Below are 23,956 nucleotides of genomic sequence, written 5' to 3'. Positions count from 1 at the left end.
CCAGAAACAAGCTTCCATGTTTGGTGGGAAAGGAGTTTCTTAGCTGACAGGCCCTCTGGATTTTAAGTAACTCTTAATAAGCAGACCGAGCCCAGGAGGGAGCAAAGGTTATGAACTAAACCTACCAGGGGGCTGCCTGGATCTTGGGGAGCACTCCCACCGGCTCTCTGGACTGACGTGATCAGGGGAGGTCACAGGTACTGGTTCTTGGAGACCTTTGTACATCCATTCCTAGCTGGTGTCATTGCCCCGAATTGCTTCCTGATGCGAGTTTCACGCACAGAGTCTAGGACCAGTGGCCCAGACCTCAAGAAGCAAGCTGTGTCGAGAGCCGAATGGGTGTTTGCCTAGCCAGTCCCCCAAGTGCCAGCTGCTGGTGCATGGGCAAGCACAGCATTACCAGGCCTGTGGCCATGCCCCTGCTGTGTTGGATTCCTGCTCTTGTTCTGCTTTCTGCAAGGGTCCATCTTTGCTCTTGGTCAGTGAGCCCGTCCACTCTGGAGGGGTTTGTTGAGTCTCCATTTTTGCGTCTTTCTCTTTTAGATCAATCTTTAGACAAGGCCTAATTGTTATAAATAGCTAGGATACTGCCTCTCCCAGGGTCTGAAGTTACATATTTTAGGGGGGGAACAGTGAACACTGAAACCCACTCTCAACAATTCAGAAGGAAAAACCTAGAAAATATAGGTCAAAAAAATATGTTTTAATGTTTCTGAACAAATAAGAGCAAGCTTTTGTGAAAATTCTGATCTGAAAATACTTGGAGCTTGGCCTGATGTGTGGTGAGCGCTGCAGGCAAAGGGGATTCCAGCCCCAAGCCACTGGATCTGAGACTCAGGGCCATTCTGTCATTGGCGAACCCATCTCTCCTTGGGTAGCATCCCCGAGGACTTGGCTCCAGCTCTGTCCTCCGGGGTGGCCTGGAGGTTAGTGGCCCACCTGGGCCCAAAGCTGCAGGAGCCAAGCTCTTGGTGTGGGAAGCAGAGTGGTCACAGGGACTCGTGAAGGCCTACATCAGTCTCATTCCCAGCACCACCTGTTTCTTGCTTCGTTCTCATCTCCACAGAGCCTACCCGAAGCTCTGATTTGTCAAGGAAAAAATGAGTTCTAACTAAGGCCCAGGTAACTAGAAAGGAAAGGGTGCTGTCTCCCCCTTGGCCTCTGCCTGGCACAGCCTGTCCCCTGAGGACATTCCCTGCTCTGCTCTCCTTGGGGTCTAGGGCCTGATGAAGTGGCATCCCTTCTGAACTCGGAGGTGAGGACAGAGGCCTGAGCATTCACTGTGGTGTGTGCCCCACTCGCCCCTCACCCTTGAGAGCCCCTGGGGTAGAAGGGGGGAGGCTGTGTGTGAGGATCGGTGTCCGCACCCCTAGCAGAGCTGAGATCCTCACAGGGGAAGTCTGGCCTTTTGACTTTCAGAGCATTTGGGAAACTTGCAAATTGTCTTTGCTCCTCTAGCTTCCCCTTCTAGCTTACCTTTTCTCAGGTCCTGCTCAGCAGTGAGAGAAAATAAGATGAAAAGGCCAAGAGGTTTGGCTTCTATCACTGGTAGTCCCTCTCCCTGCAGTGTTTGTGTGTCAAGTGACAAAGCTGTTTTTCCTGGTGACCCTGATTATATCCAGTATCTTGTAGACTATAAGCATAGGCCTGCTTGGTCCTCTCTGTTCTGGGCTTTTGTTTTGCTTTTTAGTTTTGCTTTTAGTTTTTCTGTCCCTTTTATTTAATGCACCGATTAGACACACAAAGCAAGTTGAATTTTTATATATATATCTGTATATTGCACAATTATAAACTCATTTTGCTTGTGGCTACACACATACACACACACACACACACAAACACACACCTGTTAAAATAATACCTGTTGCTTAATTACAATATTTCTGATAACCGTAGCATAGGACAAGGGAAAATAAAAACAACAAAAAATCCAAAAAAAAAAAAAAAAAAACCTGACAAATCTGTCTGCTGGTCACTTCTTCTGTCCAAGCAGATCTGTGGTCTTTCCTCGCTTCTTTCAAGGGCTTCCCTGTGCCAAGCTAAGGAGGCTCCAGGCAGTGCCCAGGTTTTGCACTGTTTCTCCAGTGCTTGTGAGAGAGGTGCCGGGATACTGGTGCAGGACAGTTCACCTCAGTGGGTGGGTGCGAGAGCGCTCCCTTGCCCTGGCAAAGTCCGGAATGTAGTTGGCACCGCCTGGTCCTCTTCCACCTCTGGGTAGGGCAGCTGGAGTCCATGGGGGTGGCCTGATCCTCCCACCCCTTCCAGTGACCGGTCAGAGTGATCATGTGTGGAGAGTCAGCTCAGCAGGCCTCCCCACCAGTAGGGCTCCCACTCTGCTGAGTCCAGGGGCTGGAGGGAAGACGGGAAGGGAGGCCTGTCGTGTCCTTGAACGTGTGAGCTGCACCAGGTAGAATGCCAGGGACCCAGAACCACATAGAGAGTCCAGTCTCCTCTAGGAGGTAGTGAAGACTCCAGAAATGTCCCTTTCTCTTCTCCCACATCCTGCGAGTAATTGCATTTGCTTTTGTAATTCTTAATGAGCAATATCTGCTAGAGTTTAGCTGTAACAATTCTTTTTGATCGTTTTTTGTTGTTTTTTTTTTAACGTAATTAAAAACACCAAAAAAATCCAGAAACTTGTTCTTCCAAAGCAGAGAGCATTATAATCACCAGGGCCAAAAGCTTCCCTTCCTGCGTCAATACTTCTTCTGAGGCCTGAATCCAAGAGAGAAACACTCATAGGCTCTTTGTGTGGCTGGGCTACCCTCAGGCCCCTCAGAGGACCTGGTCTTGGGCCCACTCCAGCCCACATTCAGTATTAGCGGTGGGTCATGACGTCCTTGCCCACCCAGCCTGGAATGGGGCCGAGGAGGTGAGGAGGCCGTTGCCACCGATGCTTGGCCACTAACAGGTGGGTGTCCGCATGTGTCCACGTGCATGCTTTCTGACTGAAATGTGAAATCAGCACCCGAGTTAGCCTCACCCAGTGACCTCGCCCCGCCGGGCTGGAGCGGGGCCCGCCCAGTTCAGTGTTTCTGGGGAGCTGGACAGTGGAGTGCACAAGGCTTGCAGAACTTGAAGCCTGCTCCTTCCTTTGCTACCAAGGCCTCCTTTTCCGTTTGATTTGTCACTGCTTCAATCAATAACAGCCGCTCCAGAGTCAGTAGTTGATGAATATATGACCAAATATCACCAGGACTGTTACTCAATGTGTGCCGAGCCCTTTTATCGCGCTGGGCTCCTGTGTACCCGGACACTGTAATGTGTGCTGTGTTAGCTCTCCTCACCCTCCCCTTGTTTTTCTGGGGGTTTTCTGTTTGGGTTTGGTTTGGTTTTTATTTCCCCTTTTGTGTTCCAAACATGAGGTTCTCTCTACTGGTCCTCTTAACTGTGGTGTTGAGGCTTATATTTGTGTAATTGGTGGGTGAAAGGAACTTTGCTAAGTAAATCTCTTCTGTGTTTGAACTGAAGTTTGTATTGTAACCCTGTTTAAAGTAATTGTTCCAGAGACAAATGCTTCTAGACACCTTTTCTTTACAAACAAAAGAATTCAGAGGGAGGGGATGGCGACTGAGATGAGAGGGGCTGTCCTATTTCCCCAGGAGGGGAGACCCAAAGAGATGACCCCTGCTCAGATCAGCCAGAAGCCACCCAAGAAAATCAATCGAAGCCAACAGACCGAATAGCTGATTTGTTGCCATTTTCCAAGTCAGAGCAAAACCAGATCTTGTTCCACCCAGTGGACATTTTTGCCTCCCCCTCCCCTCCCCGAGATTATTAGCATCATTGATATTTTTAAGGACAGTCCAGGTTTATGTTCCTGTGAGGGGAGCCAGGTGGGGTGTGAGCAGGGCCAACCTGAAGCGGGCCTGAACCGAGTGGCTCAGACAAAAGGTGGGCAGCTCCCTGGAGATCTCCACTGTGGCCACAGGTCAGGTATATGTTGACAGGGCAGACTGGCCACTCTTCACCTGACGCAGCTCTTTCTAGACAGGCCAGGCAGTGGGCATTATCGTTTAGGACACCTCCATCACATCCCACCCCTTACCTGGAGTGCACCACACTAATGTGACCCCTCAATCCCCAACCACCCCAGGTGATAACGATGGTGGGATGGGAGGGTGCACTCTCTTTGCTGTCATAAGATTCCCAGAAAAAAAATGTGGATGTGAGAAACCCCCTTCCCTTTCCATGGCAAAACCAGAGCCTCCTCAGAGAAGCCGTTACCCCCACCAGACATTATTTTGGGTTCACAGAACAGGGACAGATGCGTGCTCCCTTAGCGCCTGGCAGCCCTTCATCTGCAAGGTGATGACAGTGCCGATTGTAGTGACCACTACACACGGGGTTCAGCAGCAGGAAGAACCAAGCAGGGTGGCTGCCCCCTCCCGAGTTGCAGTGACACAAGCCAGCCACCCTGTGCAGAGGGAAGCCCTGCTGAGGGCAGGAGAGGTAGGCAAGGGGCGCGGGGAGCTGCCCAGGACAGACTTGGCTGGAGATGTCTCTAAAAGCCCTCTATTGCATTCACCTTCAGTTTTTGTGTTTTGGGACAATTACTTTAGGAAATAAGTAGGTCGTTTTAAAACAAAAAAAATATTGATTGCTTTTTTGTAGTGTTCAAAAAAAGGTTCTTTGTGTATAGCCAAATGACTGAAAGCACTGATATATTTAAAAACAAAAGGCAATTTATTAAGGAAATTTGTACCATTTCAGTAAACCTGTCTGAATGTACCTGTATACGTTTCAAAACACCCCCCCCCCACTGAATCCCTGTAACCTATTTATTATATAAAGAGTTTGCCTTATAAATTTACATAAAAATGTCCGTTTGTGTCTTTTGTTGTAAAATCAAGTGATTTTTTCATAAGGTTCTTTTACTATTTGAAAAGATGGGCAGCACGCAGTTTTATTTTATTTTTGTAAGTTTTTTAATACGTGTGAAAGCAAAGACTACTCAGCATGCCTTTCTAAGTGACGCGTTTGCACCTTTTGTTGGGAAGTACTGTATCCTTTGCTGTTAGCATTCTCGATAAATCTCTCTGTGAAAGTGACTCAAGGTCTGGGCTTTCATTATCTGACAGCTCACAGGACAGCTTGGTGGTGTGTCTCCTGATTCGGTCTGGCTGTCCCTGAACACAGAGGAGAGCCACCGCTTTCAGGACTGCAGTTCCATACACTGCCGCCCCGAGGCCACACTTTCCAGGCACACTGCTCCTGCGTGCAAATCTGCCCACTGTGCCCTAGGCCCAGAGGCAGGTGGGCTGCAGGCCTTGATAGGGGCACCTCTTCGGTCTAGGTGTGCCAAGGTACTTTTGCAAATACAACCCCCCTTCCCCCCTCCCCCAGTTCAGGCTCCATCTGTGCTTACTGTTATCAGGAAGATGACAAGACCTCAGTTCTTGCCTTTTTTTCCTGTATATATTTGTATTGATTTCAGAGAGGAAAGAGGAGGGAGAGAGAGACGGAAACAGCAATGATGAGACGTAATCATTGATTGGCTGCTTCCTGCACGCCCCACACTGGGGATCAAGCCCACAACCAGGCATGTGCCCTGACCAGGAATCTAACTGTGACTTCCTGGTTCATGGGTCGATGCTCAACCATACCGGCTGGGCTGTTCTTGTCTTCTTGAGGGAAAGATTTCAATCAAGAGACAAAGTGTAGAAAAGCAAGCAAGGATGTATTGATGGTAGCAAAAATATCATGGAGTCCCCTAAACTTTAGTGGATACATGCCTGAGGGGGATGAGAAGAGCATGGGCTTGCTTCCTGGGGGGAGAGCTCTGGGACCTTAATTTTCAGGGGTTTTAAAAAAGGTTGGGTGTTTAGGGGAGGTCTTAAGGGCAGATCAATAGAATATTCATCAACTTTATGCTGATGTACCAAAATGAGATTTATTATTCTCTTGTCTGTCCTTGGGTGTGGTTGGCAAATGGCAGTAATTGGATTTCTATCTTCTCCCTGAGTAGGGTGATTTAAGCTATATGCCCTCTGGTTGGGGAGGAGAAGTGCAAACTACTCTTTTGTTGTTGTTGTTGTTAATCTTTACCCGAGGATATTTTGCCATTGATTTTTAGAAAGAGTGAAAGGGAGGAGAGAGAGAAAGAGAGAGAAAGAAACATCAATGTGAGAGAGAGACATCCATTGGTTGCCTTCTGCACATGCCTGACCAGGGGGCCTGCAACCTTGGTACATGCCCTTGACTGGAATCGAACTCAGGACCCTTTAGTCTGCAGGTTGTCGCTCTGTCCACTGAGCCAAACTGGCTAGGGCCATTTACTCTTTTTTAAAAACATTTTTATAATTGATTTTAGCAAGACGAAGGGAGAGGAAGAGAGATAGAAACACCAGTGATGAGAGAGAATAATTGATTGGCTGCCTCCCACATGTCCCCCACTGGGGATTGAGCCAGCAATGGAGGCATGTGGCCTGACTGAAATTGAACCATGACCTCCTGGTTCATAGGTCAATGCTCAATCGCTGAGCCATACCAGCCAGGCCAAACCATTTACTCTTAAGTATCTTTGGTTTAGGGAAGATAGGATTTACTAGGTGGCTGCAAACTGTTGTTTAACTATCTGTCTTAGTTTCTCTATTCCACTTGTCCTGGAATTTTCCCAGCTTCTTAACTATTCTATACTAGAGGCTCGGTGCATGAAATTCATGCACAGGTAGGGTCCCTAGGCCTGGCCCGTGATCAGGGCTGATCGGGGCCTTCTGGCTGCTGGCCAGGACCTTCCTTTGTTCCATGCTGCCTCCTGGTGGTCAGCACACTCATAGCAAGTAGTCAAACCCCTGGTTGAACTCCCGAGGGGACAATTTGCATATTAGCCTTTTATTATATAGGATAACACTATCACCTGAGACCCTCCCATGGCCTCTGCTGAACTGCCTCCCTGCCCAAAGAGGGCGCTGTCATCGCATTTGCAGGTATCATACCCTGCCTGTGCTACTTGGCTTTTGCATAAGGCTACAGGCTCTCAGGAGCTACCTGCCCCTCCACAGACATCCTCACCAGGAAGTTGCAGGGCTGGAGGGGACGACAACTGCCCAGTGTCCAGCTTCACACGCAAATGTGGACGTATCCATCAGAAGGTGCATTTGAAAGTCCTGGACTTGAATGTTAAAACAGGGTTGAAATTCAGCATGTGTGTACTGAGTGTCTCTTGTGGGCCAGGCCTGTCTGGGGTGCTGCAGTCCAGCAGTGAGCAAGTAGGATCAAGTGCCTGTTCCCTTAGAGCTTGGTGTGTGCGTGCATGATAACTTCCCATACGCGGGGTGTGGCTGGCCGCCTTTTGGGGAGTGATTGTGGCTTCTGGGAAGGGGTTCCAATGGAGGCCCATATTTGGGTGGACCTGGTTTCTGTTTTGTTTTTTTAATATATTTGATTTTTTTTTTTTTAGAGAGGAAGGGAGAGGGATAGAAACATTGATGAGAGAGGAACATCATGGATCGGCTGCCTCCTGCACGCTCCCCACAGGGGATCAAGCCCACAACCGAGGCATGTGCCCTGACTGGGAATCAAACCAGTGATCTCTTGGTTCCTGGCTCAACACTCAACCGCTGAGCTGCACACTGGACCTGGTTTCTGGAAACAGCCCTAAGTCCCTGGGAGGACAGCCTGGGAAGGCGAAAGCCCTCTGGGTTCAGGATCGAGAGGACAAGGGGGGGGGGGGGATAGTGAGTGAAGGAGACCTATTGCCTTGCAAGCCTTCATCTATCTGGAGAAGCAAAAGAAGACACCTGGTGCTGCTTGTGGGGGTCTTCTCCCCCTCTAGTGGGGGAGGCTCAAGAAGGATGCACCCTAGATGCCAGGCACAGCAGGGGCTGCAGGCAGCTCTGTCAGAGGGGCTTAGGGAGCTTTCACCTTAACTTCCACTTGGGGAGCTGTTTGAGCTCAACCTTGGCACATGAGGGCCAGGAAATGGCAAGTGCAAATTCTGCAGAAGCCCTGGCCCATTCTAGGAACCCCAAGGACTTCTGGCTGGCGTAAGGCTGCTGACATGTGCAGAAAGCTAGACATGAGGTGGGAAGGCAGGGGCCACATCGTGACAGCGGTGGAGGCTGCACTGAAGAGCTAGGACCCATCCAAGCGCTTCGGAAAGCACAGAAAGGTCTTCAGCAGGAAAGCTCTGTGGCTTGATTTGTGCCTGAGAAGAACACCAGGGTAGAGACAGGCAGGGAAGCCAGGAAGCCAGCACATTTGCCCAGGTAAGAGGTAGTAGTGAGGGCAGGGGGCAGGTGGGGAGGAGATGGACTCGAGATGTTCAGGGAGACAGCAGGAAAACAGTGGCTGATGATTGGGAGGGTTGGAGGCTGCAGAGCATTGTGGCAACGGGCAAGAGAGACCAATGTGGCCAAGACGTCAAACAGGCTGGGGACTGAGCTTGGTGCCTGTCCACTGCTTCAGAAAAGAGGGTGGGAGAAGCCATCCTCACAGGAGTGAGTGCAAACCGAGCCAGAAACGTGACGACAAGAGGGCAGAGGGACAGCAGGAGCTAAAATCCTTTTTTAAAGAGAGAAACACAGTTCATGTGGTAGGAAGGAACCAGCAAAGAAGGAAAAGTGGAAGATATTGTTAAGAGGTAACACATGCTGGTGCAGGTTCCTGAAGGAGTGGGAAAGATGGGATCCAGGGCACAGGAGGTGGGCGAAAATGCTCCGAGTTGGGGCGGGCTGCTGTACAAATTTCCAGAACGTTCTCCCTGCACCCAGCCACTCGGCCAGCTGACAGGAGTCAGCCAGGGGGGGCTTTGTATATGTAACCCCCATCTGACCCTGTTCTGCCGGCATCTCTGAGGACTCTCCATGCCTCCCAAATAAAGCCAAAACATCTCAATGGGACCTCCCTGTGACTGTCAACAAGGCCCGACTCCAGCCCTTTCTGGAATGCCCCATGCCTTTGCCACAGCCTCCGTCCTCCTCCTCCTCCGTGCTGGGAACCGCTCTCCATCCCCCAGAGCCCCACTCAATGGCCCCCCCTCCTGGAAGCCCATCCTGCCCATCTGAACCCGCGCAGCGGCGCTGCCTTCCCAGGAAGGGACCGCGTGCGGCGCCCCCGTGTGGCCGAGGGCAGCAGCGGCGGCCGTGGCGGCGGCAGCGGCAGCGGCAGCGGCGGCCGCGGCGGGTAAGATGGTGGCGCCCCGGGCACCGCCTCTTCCGCCCGGGCGGGCGTCGCACGAGGCTGGCTTAAAGGGGAAGTGAGTCAGTGTCCGTGGACCCGGCCGGCCGAGGCCCCAAGAGGCCCCGGCCTGGCGACGGCGGCGGCGGCGGCGGCGGCAGCGGCGGCCATGGCTGGGGGCCCGGGCCCGGGGGACCCCGCGGCCCCCGGCGCCCAACACTTCTTGTACGAGGTGCCACCCTGGGTCATGTGCCGCTTCTACAAAGTGATGGACGCCCTGGAGCCCAGTGACTGGTGCCAGTTTGGTACGTGGCGGCGGGCCGGGAGGGGAGGGGAGGGGAGGGGCGGGGCGGGGCAGGGGGCGCGCCGGGCCCCGGCGCCCAGGCCTGATGCCCCCTTGTCCCGCAGCCGCCCTGATTGTGCGTGACCAGACGGAACTCCGGCTGTGCGAACGCTCCGAGCAGCGCACTGCCAGCGTCCTGTGGCCCTGGATCAACCGAAACGCCCGCGTGGCCGACCTCGTGCACATCCTCACGCACTTGCAGCTGCTCCGTGCGAGGGACATCATCACGGCCTGTGAGCGCGCGGCCCTGGGACCTGGGACCCCGGAGCTGGAGGCCTCCCACGGGGCTCCTCCCCCTGCCAAGGCCTAACCAGCCTTTCCTTCCTTAATGTCCCAGGGCACCCTCCCGCCCCCCTCCCAACCTCCAGCACCAAGGCCCTGAGGACCAGCTCCATCCCTGCACCCTCTGAGGCCAAGGTCCCCAGCCCCCCGAAGATGCCGTCATCAGCTTCAACCGTACTCTCCCCAGGTAAGATGGCTCTGATGTTGGGCTTGATAGACCTGAGAGAAAGGCCACCTTGACCATGGCCATGGCTCTAGACCTTGTCGCTGGTCTCTACTTGCCTCTCACTGGTGTCTTTATGAAGCTTTTCCAGGCTTCCAGACCCATTCTGGGCCTGAGTGTGGCCCTGTCCCAAGCCCTGCTACCCTCCAGCCACTGCCACCGTCTCTAGAACCTTCTTCTACCAAGGTAGGTGGGTCCCCCGGAAAGGTTCCAGACAAGGAACAAGAAACCCAGGCTTTGGTACACCAGGGAGCCCCAGCCAGTCCAGCTGGGAGGCAGCTGGGGTGCGGGGGAGCTTGTGGCGAGGGCTTAGGGGAGGAGACAGGACGTCACCTGATTGGGGTCTCTTTCCACAGCAGAGCCCAGAGAACCCATTGTCCTTACTGCAAGGGAACCACCCCTCTCCATTCTGCTGGCCCCTCCATGAGATTTCCCAGGGCACCCACAACTTCTCAGAGGAGCTGAAGATCGGGGAGGGCGGCTTCGGATGTGTGTACCGGGCTGTACTGAGGAACACGGTGTACGCTGTGAAGAAGCTGAAGGAGGTGGGTGTAGCATCCTGGCGAGGGCCCTGGAAGGCCGACAGCAAACCCTCGCCTTTCAGATCTTCCCCCTGCTTCCCACACAGCCCTCTGATTCCCCTGCCCAGGTCCCCAACCCCTTGGTTGTTCTGGGCCCAGGACAGATGGCACTGGGAGTGACCATCAAGCCTTGGCTGTAAGAGATTCATGCTCCCCCCCCCCCATCCCATTTTCCCTGGGGGCTACAGGAGGCAGACCTGGAGTGGACCACTGTGAAGCAGAGCTTCCTGACCGAAGTGGAGCAGCTGTCACGGTGAGCCTGGGGCGGCCCTCCAGGACCACACACCACGGGACAGCTCCCTCGGATACGGAAACCGGCCCGGCCCAGCCTCGCTGAGGGACCAGTAGGGACTGCTCACCCCCGCTACAGCGAGACGGAGCCTGGGGGCCAGAGCACTCAGGCCCCACTTTTCCAAGCAGGTTTCGTCACCCAAACATCGTGGACTTTGCTGGCTACTGTGCTCAGAGTGGCTACTACTGCCTTGTCTACGGCTTCCTGCCCAACGGCTCCCTGGAAGACCGCCTCCACTTCCAGGTAGTCTCACCTGGCCTGGCACGCTTTCCCAGAGCTGCAGCACCTGGGCAGAGTGGGCAGGAGGCCCGGGCTCTCGGCCTCCGTGAGTGAGTCCCACCAGCAGGCAGGGCCTGGGCTCAGTCTTTTGGCCCAAGGTGTGGGTCACCATTTTCCGTGGCCTCTCCCTGACTGTTCCTGTATGCCCGGGAGCTGGGCCTCGGTGCCTCTATAAAAAAGGGAGTTATTGACTCAACTTGCTCCTCTTTTTTAAAAAATAGATTTTTATTGATTTCAGAGAGGAAGGGAGAGGGGGAGAGAGCACCGTTAATGATGAGAGAGAATCATTGACCGGCTGCCTCCTGCACGCCCCACACGGGATTGAGCTCGAAACCCGGGCATGTGACCTCCAGGTTCATAGGTCGAGGCTCAACCACTAAGCCACGCCTCTTTGCAAACAGAGTAGCTGAAGGGTGTGGTCAGCATTGCCCTCGAGGAAAGAGGGCAGTGGGCAGCAGGCTGCCCTATCTGGACCCACGTTTGGGCCCCTGTCCAGTGAGGTGCCCACAAGACACAGGGGTGAACTGCACCCTGTGTTGGGGGAAGTGCAGAGAAAGCCTCCCCAACGGCGTCCTGATCATCCTGGGACAAGTGAATGAACTTCAGGAAGTGAGAACCGCCGAATTCTATGCTGACAGAGAGCATGTTCCTAGCCATTTTCCCAGCGTGCTTTATAAAGCAGTGGAATAGCTGGGTCTCAGTTCTCTTGTGAAGTAGCTCATGGAGATTTTGCTCCTCCTTTTCCAGCAGGGGCAAACTAAGGCCTAGAGAGTGAAGTGTTTGTCCAGATCCCACAGTGACAGGTGGAGGGAGGGTTGGGGGTCAAGGAACGGTGGCCCCCAGCCTCCTCCATGCCCCCTTTGCTCCCTCTGCTGCTCCAGACCCAGGCCTGCTCCCCTCTCTCCTGGCCTCAGCGCCTGGACATCCTTCTGGGCACGGCCCGGGCTATTCAGTTTTTACATCAGGACAGCCCCAGCCTCATCCATGGAGATGTCAAGAGGTAAGGATGGGGACACAGCCGGGCCCCGGGGTCCCCTGAGAGCTGCAGGAGTGGAGTCTATGGCAAGACAAGGATGCTCCCAAAACCTTCCACCAGCAGGGAATGTGGTCCAGGGGAGCCCCGCCCCGAGTGCCCCTCATGAAAATAGGCCTGCCCTCTCCTGCTCAAGGTGGAAGTGGGGGACAAGGTGCAGCCCTGAGGCCTGGGACATCACAGCTGGGGGCCAGGGTCACTGAGTACCTGGCATGGGACAGATGTGGAAAGCAAAAGCCAAGGACAGGCTCCACTGGTGTGTAGGGGCTGAACTGTGCGGCGTGGCGGCTTCGAGCCCAATGACATCAGGGCCAGGCAGGTGTGGGAGGGGAGAGGCGAGCTGGGGCCAGGGCCAAGTTCACAGCTTGCCCTTCTTCCCTCAGTTCCAACGTCCTGCTGGATGATAGACTGATGCCTAAACTGGGAGACTTTGGCCTGGCCCGTCTCAGCCGTTTCGCAGCGGCCAAACCTGGTCAGAGCAGCACCGTGGCCCGGACGCAGACTGTGCGCGGCACCCTGGCCTACCTGCCCGAGGAATACATCAAGACTGGGAGGCTGGCTGTGGACACTGATACCTTCAGCTTTGGTGTGGTGAGCCACGGCCCCCTCTGCTGGCTGGAGGGGGGCAGCTGAGGCCAGCCAGGGCCGGAGGGCCTGGAGAATTCCACGTGGAGACAAGGCCAACCTGCAGGAAGCTAACGGAGCTTCAGCTGCAGGCCCCTCCCTCCCTGGCATGGGCCCCTTCTTTGGCCCCGTTACCTCATTTCATATTTGTCATTTTGCTTTTTTAAAATATATTTTTATTGATTTCAGAGAAGAAGGGAGGGAGAGAGAGAGATCGAAGCATTAATGATGAGAAGCATTGATCGGCTGCCTCCGGCACGCCCCCTACTGGGGACCGGGCCCAAAACTCGGGCATGTGCCCTGACCAGGAATTGAACTGGTGACCTCCTGGCTCATAGGTCCACACTCAACCACTGAGCCACTCCTGCCGAGCTGTCCTTTTGCATTCTTTTTCTTCAAGTCGGTGCTCCATACTGTCAAAGCTTCAGTCCCACGACTTCTAGCTATGTCCCTGTAGTGTGCTGGTCCTGATTGGCTCATCCAAGGGCTGGGCCAGTATGTCTACCCCACAAGCCACCTCTGCTTGCAGCCCTCCCCACCAAGGCCTGGGGCGGCACCATCCCAGAAGCCACTGCTGTGCCCTTCATCCTGCTCTCTCTCTCCAGGTAGTTCTGGAAACCCTGGCTGGCCAGAGGGCTGTGAGAATGCATGGTGCCAAGACCAAGTACCTGGTGAGCCTCCTGAGGCAGGGCAGGGAGGGAGGCAGACAGGAAGCATGAGGGGCAGACAGGGCAGGGCGGAGGGCAGAGAGGCGCTGCTCCTGACAACCAACAGGTGCAGCCCTGGAGGGGTGGAATGTTCTGGAATGCAACCACAGAAGCCAACCTTTGCTGCTGCTGACTCACCTTTGAAAGTAGGCAGGGCACCGGCAGCTTCCTTTACCTTGCTGAAGAGAAACCTGTCTTTCTTCTGTAGATGCTTCTGGGCTTTTCCAGACCCCACCCGGGCTGGGGGGGAAGGGAGGGGGGCGTCCCAGCGAATCCCTGCTCTTTCTGGACCCCTTTCTGGACCGATGCGGAAACAGACTTCATGCCCGAGCAGCACTTGACCAACTGGCGTACCTCCGGCTGCTTCTGCTCCTGGCTTGGGGCTGTTTCTGTCCATTGCCGGGTCTGGGACAGGAACCAGGGAGCCAGACAGGAGCCCTCCTACCCTCACCTTCCACAGCCATCAGCACATCCCACCGGGGCTGCTCTCTATTGTCACCACCGCCCCGACTCCTCAGGGGGTCTTTCTTTGGTCTTCTTTGGATCCTTTCTAATCTGTTCTCCGTGCTGCCAAATTAATCATTTAAAAACATAAAGAGCCCTGGCCCTGTAGCTCCATTGGTTGGAGTGTCGTCCGATGTGCCAAGGTTGTGGGTTCATACAGGAGTCAACCAATGAATGCATTCATAAGTGGAACAACGCGTCTCTCTCCTTCCCTCTCTCCCTCCCCTGCTCCCTTCCCGCTTTTTCTCCCTCTTTTCTTCTCTCTCTAAAACAGGGGTGGGGAATGTCCGGCCCACAGGCCTTATAAGGCCCTTGAAATCACTTGGTCCGGCCCTGCCAAGGCATTAGGGGTGAGTCAATTAAATGTTTGACCAAATATAGCAGGCTCATTATTAACCTGATGATTTTTGCATGGCCTGAGAATGATGTTATAAATATCCAAATGGCCCTTGGCAGAAAAAAGGATCCCCACCCCTGCTCTAAAATCAATAGAAAGGTGGGAAATGTAAAGATAACAGGGAAGCCGCTTTGCTTTCCCATTGTACCGAGGGTGAAGGCCAGATGCCTGAACGCAGCCTCAACTCCCCGGGTCCCACCGCCCCCAGCCTTCTCTCTGTCCTCTAGTCTCCCTGCTGCCTACCCTAGGGCCTCAAAAGCCACCCCCCACTCAGGTGCTTCCTCCTGGTCCTTCCTCTCTCAGAACTCAAAAGTGGCCTCCAGTCCTGGGGTGTCTCTCCGTGGTACGTCCCCCTTCCTGGTTCTGCCCTCTCTGGTTAACTCATGCCTTGGGATCCCAGCTCAGGTGCCACTTGCTCATGGGCCTCCATTGCTTTTCTAGGCTGCTTGTTGGCGTCTCTCCCCCCCTAGGAAGTCCGCTCTGTGAATGTGGCCCAGGCTGTTCTGTTTGTCGCTGTATCCCTAGGGCCTGGGGCAGTGCTGGGCACACAGCGGGTGCTTAACCGACCAAAGGGAGACCACAGGAGTCAGTGACCGCGGGCCTGGGGAATTCAGCCAAAGGCACTGCCTCCCTAGTGGCCATGCTCACAGTGTCTGTCCCACAGAAAGACCTGGTTAAAGAGGAAGCTGAGGATGCCGGGGTGGCCCTGAAAAGCACCCAGACCACACTCCAAGCGGGTCTGGCCTCAGATGCCTGGGCTGCCCCAATCGCCTCTCAGATCTACAAGAAGCACCTGGACCCCAGGCCTGGGCCCTGCCCGCCCGAGCTAGGCCTGGCCCTGGGCCAGCTGGCCTGCTGCTGCCTGCACCGCCGGGCTAAGAGGAGACCCCCCATGACCCAGGTATCCTAGGGGAGGGGGACAGAAAGCATTTGAGGCGCCTCCTGCCCATGGGGGGCAGTGGCCTGCCGGGAACCCCACATTCCTGGCACTGCCCTGGAGCGAGCCAACCAGCACCCGCCAGGCATCTTTCTGGAGACCAAGTGTCCATATATTTCTCACCCGTTGGTTCTGCCTGGGGTGGCGGGAGCTCCACTCAACTCTGCCTGGTGTATAGAGGCAAAGGGCTTTTGTTGCGCCCCCTTCTGGATGTACCACACCACTGCACCTGCCTTTTTCTGTCCCTTCCCTGGCCCCCACCTCTTTCCCTCTGAAAGTTGAGACTAGAGAAGCCCCATTTGAGGGCAGCAGGGCAGTGAGATTTACGTTCTTTTTTTTTTTTTTTTTTGAAATATATTTTTAGCCGAAACCGGTTTGGCTCAGTGACTAGAGCGTCGGCCTGCAGACTGAAGGGTCCCAGGTTCGATTCCGGTCAAGGGCATGTACCTTGGTTGCGGGCACATCCCCGGTAGGGGGTGTGCAGGAGGCAGCTGATTGATGTTTCTAGCTCTCTATTCTTCTCCCTTCCTCTCTGTAAAAAATCAATAAAATATATTAAAAGAAGAAATTATTTTTATTGATATCAGAGAGGAAGGGAGAGGGAGAGATAGAAACATCAATGATGAGAATCATTGATCAGCTGCTTCCTGCGCGCGCAGCACGAGCATGTGCCCTGACCAGGAATGGACCCGCGACCTCCTGGTTCATAGGCCGACGCTCAACCCCTGAGCCACGCTGGCCGCGCGAGATTCACTTTCTAGAAGACAGAGAAGTCATTTTCAGTCCTTAGCTTCGGTGGCTGTGACTCAGCGCTCCTTGGGGCAGGGACAAGGGGACAAGGGACAGCTTTCCCAGCTGCAGGATATACCGTCTTAGGGGGCCCCGCAGCCTCCAGAGTGGCTGTGTGGGGCCTGGGGTGGCAGCCCAAGACCCAAGGCAGGTCACAGATGCCCCGAAGCAGCCTTGTGGTTTGAGTGTCTCCTGTGAGGGCTGTGATTGACCATGGCCTAGCTGGCCTGCCCAAGAGCAAGGGAGAGCCCACCCACCACGCGCCCTGAGCCCCTCTTTCTCCTCACAGGTGTACGAGAGGTTGGAGAAGCTTCAGGTCACCGTGGCAGGGCCGACCCTGGAGGCAGAGGCTGCCGGCCGCAACCCCCCTTCCCCACAGGAAAACTCCTACATGTCCACCGCCAGCAATGCCAGTCCCTGGCAGCCCCTGGCAGCGCCCTCAGGAACCCCGGCCCCGGCGACAGAGCGGCTCCAGAAAGGCCCCAACCAGCCCGTGGAGAGTGATGAGAGTGTGTCTGGCGTGTCTGCCGCCCTGCATTCCTGGCACCTGACCGCAGGCTGCCCTCCAGGCCCAGCCCTGCCAGACAGCCCTGCCCAGGGGGCTGCCACGTGGACCCCTGCACCCCTCGGGCAGGCCAGCTGTACTCAAGCGAGTGCCGCCCGAGAGTCATGGGGGAGCAGCCCAGAGCCCCGGCCCACGGCTGTGGAAGGTAGCTGGGGACAAGTGCCCACAATAGGAACCGGGGGCCTCCTTGGGCAGCGGTCCCCATACCTTGCACCCCCAGCCTCTGGGGTGAGGCCACTGGGGCCTGCTGTAAGCTCACTCTCTCCCTGGCCAGTTCCCGGCCTCCGTCTTAGGGCAGGTGGCCTGCCCAGCCTTGGAAAGGGGCCCAGAGAACAGCTCGGTGCTGTCATCTCCCCTGGCCGTGCCCCCCCCCCCCCCAGATGGGTGGGAGGAGGCCAGAAGCTCACTTCCTAAAAGCTCGGGACAAGGAAAGCGCTCTGTTCTCGGCCACCAGCCTCCTGTACTCGCTGGGGGCGGGAGCCCCTCCTAGATGCTGCCCTCGGGGCACGAGCACTTCTGCCCTGAAGGGGCCGGAAGCTAGGCTGGGGGGGGGGGGGGCTGGGAAATCTCGTGAGACTGAAGTATATCGTGAGGAGTGCCTAGGGACAACAGCCCCTGAAGCTAAGACGTTGCTCTGTCTTCCCCTAGGATCACTCCTGGGCAGCTCTGCATCATCGCAGCCACCACAGATTGTCATCAACCCGGCCCGACAGAAGATGGTGCAGAAGCTGGCCTTGTATGAGGACGGGGTCCTAGACAGCCTGCAGCTGCTGTCGTCCAGCTCCCTCCCAGGTACCCCGTGTGCGCTCTGCAGCTGGACGCTCGGCCTCGTGCCAGCCCCAAACAGCAGTGTTCCTTCTGACGGGGCACCGATGAGGCCCCCCGCTCCCTCAGGGTGTGGGCCAGTGCGGGGGCAGGCCACCCACCCCGTCTCACAATGGCTGGAAGCCCAGCCTGGCCCTGTGCCTCCCTCATTTTCTCCTAGAACAGCACCTTCCCTTCGCCCTGGGGTGCCAGTGCCCCCGTTTGCTTCCAGCAAGAATTGTCCATGCAGGTGCCATGTGAACAAGGAACAGAAACCCCCTCATTCCAGAGAGCATCCTGGGAGCCGAGGGGAACCATGGCCCAGCCCTCTGGCAGCCCAGGAGGCTCCCCCCATTGACTGACTGGCGTTTCCCCCCCTCTGCAGGCTTGGGCCTGGACCACCAAAACAGGCGGGGCCCGGAAGAGAGTGATGACTTTCAGAGCTGAGCTCTTCACCCAGGCAGATCCCCCAAACCCGGAAGTCAAAGTTCTCATGGTTGGAAGTTCTCAGAGCACACGCAAACCCTCAGGAGCCTGTGGGCAGTCGGGATGGGGCCCTAGCCTCGCAGGGCAGGGCAGATGGTGGCCCCTGTGCTGGTTGGGTGTGGGCACAGGCCAGACTCAGAGCCACCGGGGCCGGCTGCCGGAAGCCGTCCGTAGGGCAGGACATCTCAAAGGCCTGCCTTCAGCCCAGCACTTGGGGGAGAGCAAAGCCACCGTCATGGGAGGGGTGTGTGGGGGAGGAATGCATGTCCGAAGGCTGCTGGCTGCCCGGGCCAGAGGAGAGTGGGTGGGACCACTAGTACAATGGGATGCGGCGGGGAGCCGGCTCCCCTGAGGGCTGGGTAAGGCATGTGCAGCCCAGGCCAACAGCAGCAGCCCACAGCCCTTCCCTTTGTCCTTAGCTGAAGCTCTGCAGGAAAACGCCACTCTGTGCAATAGTGCAGGTGAGGCCCGGGGGCCCTCCCACCTGCTTACAATGTGGAGAAGTGAGGTGTGGTTACCCCTCTGGTTCAGTCCACTAGCTAGAAGTTAGGGTTCTGAGATACCCCCAGAGAGTCCAGCAGCGCCCCACATCAAGCCAGTGTCCGTAGGCTTGTCTGAGGAGCTGGGAGCTCGCCTAACATGACTGCCTGCCAGCCAGGCCACCCCTGGATGCTAGAGACGGGGCTCCCAAACCGAGTCAGCCTCCGGAGGCTGCAGGCTCAGCACCAGGCCCAGGCACTGGTGTCACCAAGGGGCCACTTCTCAAGGTTCACTTAGGCCCAAGTCCTGTGTTACCCAGACAGTGGGAAGCCCCAAGGTGAGAAGTTGGGATCGAGGCAGAGAAAGAGGAAAACGAAAACGGGACTTGCAGTTTTAGAAGCAAGTGAAGTTTCATGATTTTGTGTCCACAGTCATGACACACTACATGCCCCACAAAGCTAGGCATTGGTGAAGTCCAAGTTGTACTAGAGCAATAAAATCTTACGTTTCAATCTCTGGTTGTACTTGTGGAGTTTGTTGTACTGAAAGCTTCAAGCTTTCCCAATGCTTTTCAACTCAGGCTTCCAGACTGCCCAACACAAACCACCAGACCCTCCCCCTCCCCCTCCAATCCTCTGGAGGTCCTTATTTCTATTCCCAGTAAGTCACCATACTGGTGGCAGGTCCACAACACCACTACCCATCAGTACTCTCATGGGTTGTTAAATGTTCCCTATATATTTCATGGGGTTTTTAAAAACTATGTTTTTATTGATTTCAGAGAGGACGAGATAGAAACATCAATGATGAGAGAAAGTCATTGATCGGCTGCCTCCTGCACGCCCCCCTACTGGAGATCCAGCCCACAACCCGGGCATGTGCCCTTGACCGAAATCAAACCTGGGACCCTTCAGTCCGTAGGCCAATGCTCTATCCACTGAGCCAAACCAGCTAGGGCTATTTTATGGGTTTTGATACTATTGTAAATGATACCTTGATAGCATTTTCTAATTGGTCATTGATAATGTATAGGAATACAATTGAGTTTTATCTATTGGCTCTGTATTCTGTGACCTTGCTTAAATTCACTTATTTAGCTTTAGCAGTTTTTTGGTAAAATGCCTTGGGAGAGTACACAATCACTTCATCTGCAAATAAAGGCAGTTTTAACACTTCCTTTTCCAATCTGCCTTTTAGTTCTTTTTCTTGCCTGATTGCACTAGCTAGCGCCTCTAATCAAATCTTAAATACAAGTGGTGAAAGTAGACATCCTTGCCTTGTTCTCAATTGTAGGTGCAAAGTATGATCTTTCCGCATTAAGTATGATGCTAGCTGTAGGATTGTCAAACACGGATTTTGTCAGTGTGAAACACATCCATTGATTTTCAAATATTAAACCAACTTTGCATTCCCTATTTAAAAAGAGCACTTGCTGAATTTCATTTGCTAATATCTCTTGAGAATTTTTGCATTTATGTTCATGAAGGATATTGATCTGTAGTTTCTGGTAATATCTTCATCAGGTTTTGGTAGCAAGGCCTCATACAATAAATTCGAAAGTGTTCCCTTCTCTTATTTTCTTAAAGGGCTTGTGTATGCTTGGTGTTCATTTCTTTCAATGTTTGATGGATTCACCAGTGAAGGCTTCTGTACTTCTTGGTGGGAGGTTTTTAATTACCAATTCAATTTCTTTAATTATCTATCAGCCCATTCAGATTTTCTGCTTCATGTGTCAGTTTTAGTAATTTGGGTCTTTCGAGGAATTTGTCTATTTCATCTAAATTATAAAGTTAATGATCCCCTCCAAAATGTTCTATCAGCAGTTTTCAATATTTTTCATCTCACATAAACTAATTACTAAAATTCTGCAGCACACCAAAAAATATTTTTTGCCAAACTGACAAAAATAGGTATAATTTTGACTCATCCACACTAGATGGCTATTGTGTTGGCTGTTGTCATTTTTTTTATTTGACAGTCTAAGGGAAAAGAGGTCAGTGCCCATGACTAAATGGTCAGGTACTGCGTGTTTTGAAAATTCTTGGCAGCACACTGGTTGAAAATCACCGTCCTAGATAGCTTATCTCGATTTTATCAAACACTTTCAAAGTACCACATTTTGGTTTCATTGATTTTTCTCCATTGTTTACCCATTTTCTATTTTGTTAATGTCCACTCCTTACCCTTTCCTTTCTTTTACTTACTTTGGAGTAATAAAACTTACTTTGGTTTTCATTTGCTCACCTTTTTTTTCCAACTTCTTAAAATGTAACCTTAAAATAATTGGTTTTAAACCTTTTTTTTCTAACATAAACATTTAAAGCTACAAATTCCCTTTGAGAACAGCTTTATTTGAATTCTACTTATTTGGCTATGTTCTATTTTAATTATCATTCAGTTCATAATGTTCTCTTCCCGTGCAATTACTTCTTTAATGTCTTACATAGAAGTACATTGAGTTCCCAAATATTTGGGGGTTTTGCAGATAACTTTTCGTTATGAGTTTTTAATTCCATTGTGGTCAGAGAATTTACTCTGTATGACTTTATTCCTTTTAAAATTATTGAGACTTAGCTTGGTGAATGTTCCATATATATATATTTTTTGTTGTTGTTATTGTTGATAATCCTCACCCGAGGATGTTTTTCCATTGATCTTTTTAGAGAGAGTGAAAGAGAGGAAAAGACAGAGAAAATCATCAATGTGAGAGAAACACATCAATTGGTTGTCTCCTGCATGCACCCTGACCAGTGCCGGGGGAGGAGCCTGCAACCAAGGTACATGCCCTTGACGGGAATTGAACCTGGGACCCTTCAGTCTGCTGGGATCCTTCAGTCTGCAGGCCAACGCTCTATCCACTGAGCCAAACCTGCTAGGGTTATTCTATGTAGATTTTAAGAGTATATATTTTGCAGTTGGGTGGAGTATCAATTAGGTCAAGGTGGTAGATAGCGTTGTTCAAGTCTTCAGTATCCTTGCCGATTTTCTGTCTACCAGTTCTCTCTGGCAGACTGAGAGGAAATATCACAGTCTCCAATTGTAATGGTGGATGCGTCTTCTTTCAGTTCTGTAAGATTTTGCAGCATCTATTTTGCATTGGGTGCATACACATTGAGGATTGTTAAGTTTTCTTGAGAAATTGACCCTTTTATTATCTTGATATGCCCCTCCTTATCTCTGGTAATATTCTTTCTTTTGATGTCTGCTTTGTCAAGTATAAATATAGCCACTCCAGCTTCTTTTTTAAAGATATATTTGTATTGATTTTAGAGAGAGAGGAAGGGAAACATCAATGCGAGAGAGAAACATCGATCGGCTGCCTTCCTGCCTCCTGCATGTACTCTGACCACAAACCAGGTATGTGCCCTGACCCAGAATTCAACTGGTGACTTTTTGGTGCACAGGACGACACAACAAACTGAGCCACACCAGCCAGGGCCAGCCCAACTTTGTTATAATTTGTTTTGCCATATAACTTTTTCTCTTCTTTTAACCTATCTGTGTCTTTATATTTAAAGTGCACTTATAAGACAACATATGGTTTCAGCTTACTTTTTTAAAAAATATATTTTATTGATTTTTTTACAGAGAGGAAGAGAGAGGGAGAGAGAGTTAGAAACATCAATGAGAGAGAAACATCAATCAGCTGCCTCCTGCACACCCCCTACTGGGGATGTGCCCGCAACCAAGGTACATGCCCTTGACCGGAATCGAACCTGGGACCCTTCAGTCCGCAGGCCGACGCTCTATCCACTGAGCCAAACCGGTTAGGGCAAATATGTTCCATTCTAAAAGAGGTCCTTTGACCCAAGACCTCTCTCCAATCACAACCCTAATTCTGTGTTACTCTTTCTAGCCAAACTTCTCAAAATAATTACCTATTTCCTCACTTCTTCTCTCTTCAACCCCTCCTAATCTGGCTCTGACCCCACCACTCCACCAGAGTGGTTTCAAAGATACCAATGAGCCGAAACCGGTTTGGCTCAATGGATAGAGCGTCGGCCTGCGAACTGAAGGGTCCTGGGTTCGATTCCGGTCAAGGGCATGTACATTGGCTGTGGGCACATCCCTGGTAGGGGGTGTGCAGGAGGCAGCTGGTCGATGATTCTCTCTCATCGATGTTTCTAGCTCTCTATCCCTCTCTCTTCCTCTCTGTAAAAAATCAATAAAATATATTTTAAAAAAAAGATACCAATGATCATGTTGCCACTTCCAGTGACCTTTCTCTGACTTCATCCTATGGGCCTCTTGGTGCCCACACCCCCTCTGACTGCCCTCCTCTGGCAACCTCCCCAACATGCCCTCTCTGTCTCCTCTCCTCAACCTCTACAAGATTGGAGTCTCTCGGGGCTCACCCTGGACCCTCTTTGCTACCTCCACTCACTCTTGTAGTGAACTCACTCATTCTCATGGCTCTAAACACCATCTATCTATTGATCATTCCCAAATAACGTCTGCAACAATGAGCTCTCCTCTGAGCTTTTCACCCATACTTCCAAATGCCTGCCACAGGCATGGCTTCTGACGTCTCACAGGTCGCCATAGCTTAACGGACAAAACAGAACTTTGGATTCCCAGTTGCCACAAGTTTTCAGTCTCTGTGTGCCACTACCACCGCCTTCCCACCCAGCTGCCCGAGCCAGACCTCAAAAGTGAGGCTTTTGAAATAGAATTCATGCCCTGGCCCGTGTGGCTCAGTGAATAGAGCATCGGCCTACAGACTGAAGGGTCCCGGGTTTGATTCCCGGTCAAGGGCACATGCCGGGGTTGAGGGCTCGATCCCCAGTCGGGGGCGTGCAGGAGGCAGCCAATCCGTGATTCTCTCTCATCATGGATGTTTCTCTCTCCCTCCCCCTTCCTCGCTCTGAAATCAATAAAATATATATTAAATAAATAAATAAATAGAACTCATTAAGGAGGTTTAACTTAAAGGCAGAAAAGTACACAAACAGTACATGTATAGTTCAGTGATTTTTGTGTGTGTGTGTTAATTCTCATCCGAGGATATTTCTTCCGTTGATTTTTTTTTTTTTTGAGAAAGAGAGAGAGGAAGGGAAGGAGGGAGGAGAGAGAGAGAGATGCAAATGTGAGAGACACATTGGTGGGACCTGGGCTGGGATCTGGCTTGCAACTCAGGTGCATACCCTTGACCGGAATCAAACCTGGACCCTTTGGTCCAAGGGCCGACACTCTAACTACCAAGCCAAACCAGTCGGGGCTACAGTCCAGCTTTTGATGATAGTGCCAGAGAATTTGTGCACGTGTTTAAAAGCAGTACAAGGGCATTTCTGTCACCCTGGAAAGGTTCCTCACACAAGAGAGACCAGGGACACATAGATTAGCTTTGCATGTTCTTGAACTTCACAAGGTCATGAAGATACTGTCCTTCGACTTTTAGAGACTTGGTTGCTTTACTTCTCATATTTAGGTCTAGCCCAGCTGGCTGGCGTGGCTCCGTGGTTGAATGTTGACCTGTGAACCAGGAGGTCACTGTTCAATTCCCGGTCAGG

The 23,956-nt window shown here is 52.6% G+C and overlaps 1 protein-coding gene across 4 annotated transcripts; it reads left to right on the top strand.

Moving 5' to 3' along the window:
* The first annotated feature begins 9,120 nt into the window (after window positions 1–9,120).
* On the top strand, window positions 9,121–19,132 carry IRAK1 (interleukin 1 receptor associated kinase 1). 4 transcript variants are annotated; one of them, XM_079765103.1, is made up of 14 exons: window positions 9,127–9,425; window positions 9,529–9,696; window positions 9,801–9,932; window positions 10,051–10,154; window positions 10,325–10,513; window positions 10,738–10,802; window positions 10,970–11,084; window positions 12,002–12,120; window positions 12,537–12,744; window positions 13,383–13,448; window positions 15,050–15,286; window positions 16,401–16,821; window positions 17,325–17,468; window positions 17,866–19,132. In XM_079765103.1, the coding sequence occupies exons 1-14, from the start codon at window positions 9,290–9,292 to the stop codon at window positions 17,925–17,927; spliced, it is 2,166 nt and encodes a 721-aa protein (XP_079621229.1). In that variant the 5' UTR covers window positions 9,127–9,289; the 3' UTR covers window positions 17,928–19,132. The 4 variants fall into 4 exon arrangements, with proteins under 4 accessions (XP_079621228.1, XP_079621227.1, XP_079621226.1 ...); XM_079765102.1 differs by lacking the exons at window positions 17,325–17,468; window positions 17,866–19,132 and having other exon boundaries at window positions 9,121–9,425; window positions 10,060–10,154; window positions 16,401–17,219; XM_079765101.1 differs by lacking the exons at window positions 17,325–17,468; window positions 17,866–19,132 and having other exon boundaries at window positions 9,121–9,425; window positions 10,328–10,513; window positions 16,401–17,217.
* The last annotated feature ends 4,824 nt before the right edge of the window (window positions 19,133–23,956 follow it).

The sequence above is a fragment of the Cnephaeus nilssonii genome, assembly GCF_951640355.1.
Source record: "Cnephaeus nilssonii genome assembly, chromosome: X".
In the NCBI taxonomy this organism is placed as follows: domain Eukaryota; kingdom Metazoa; phylum Chordata; class Mammalia; order Chiroptera; family Vespertilionidae; genus Cnephaeus; species Cnephaeus nilssonii.
Note: the sequence above shows the minus strand (reverse complement) of the source record. Positions and strands in the feature narration are given on the sequence as shown.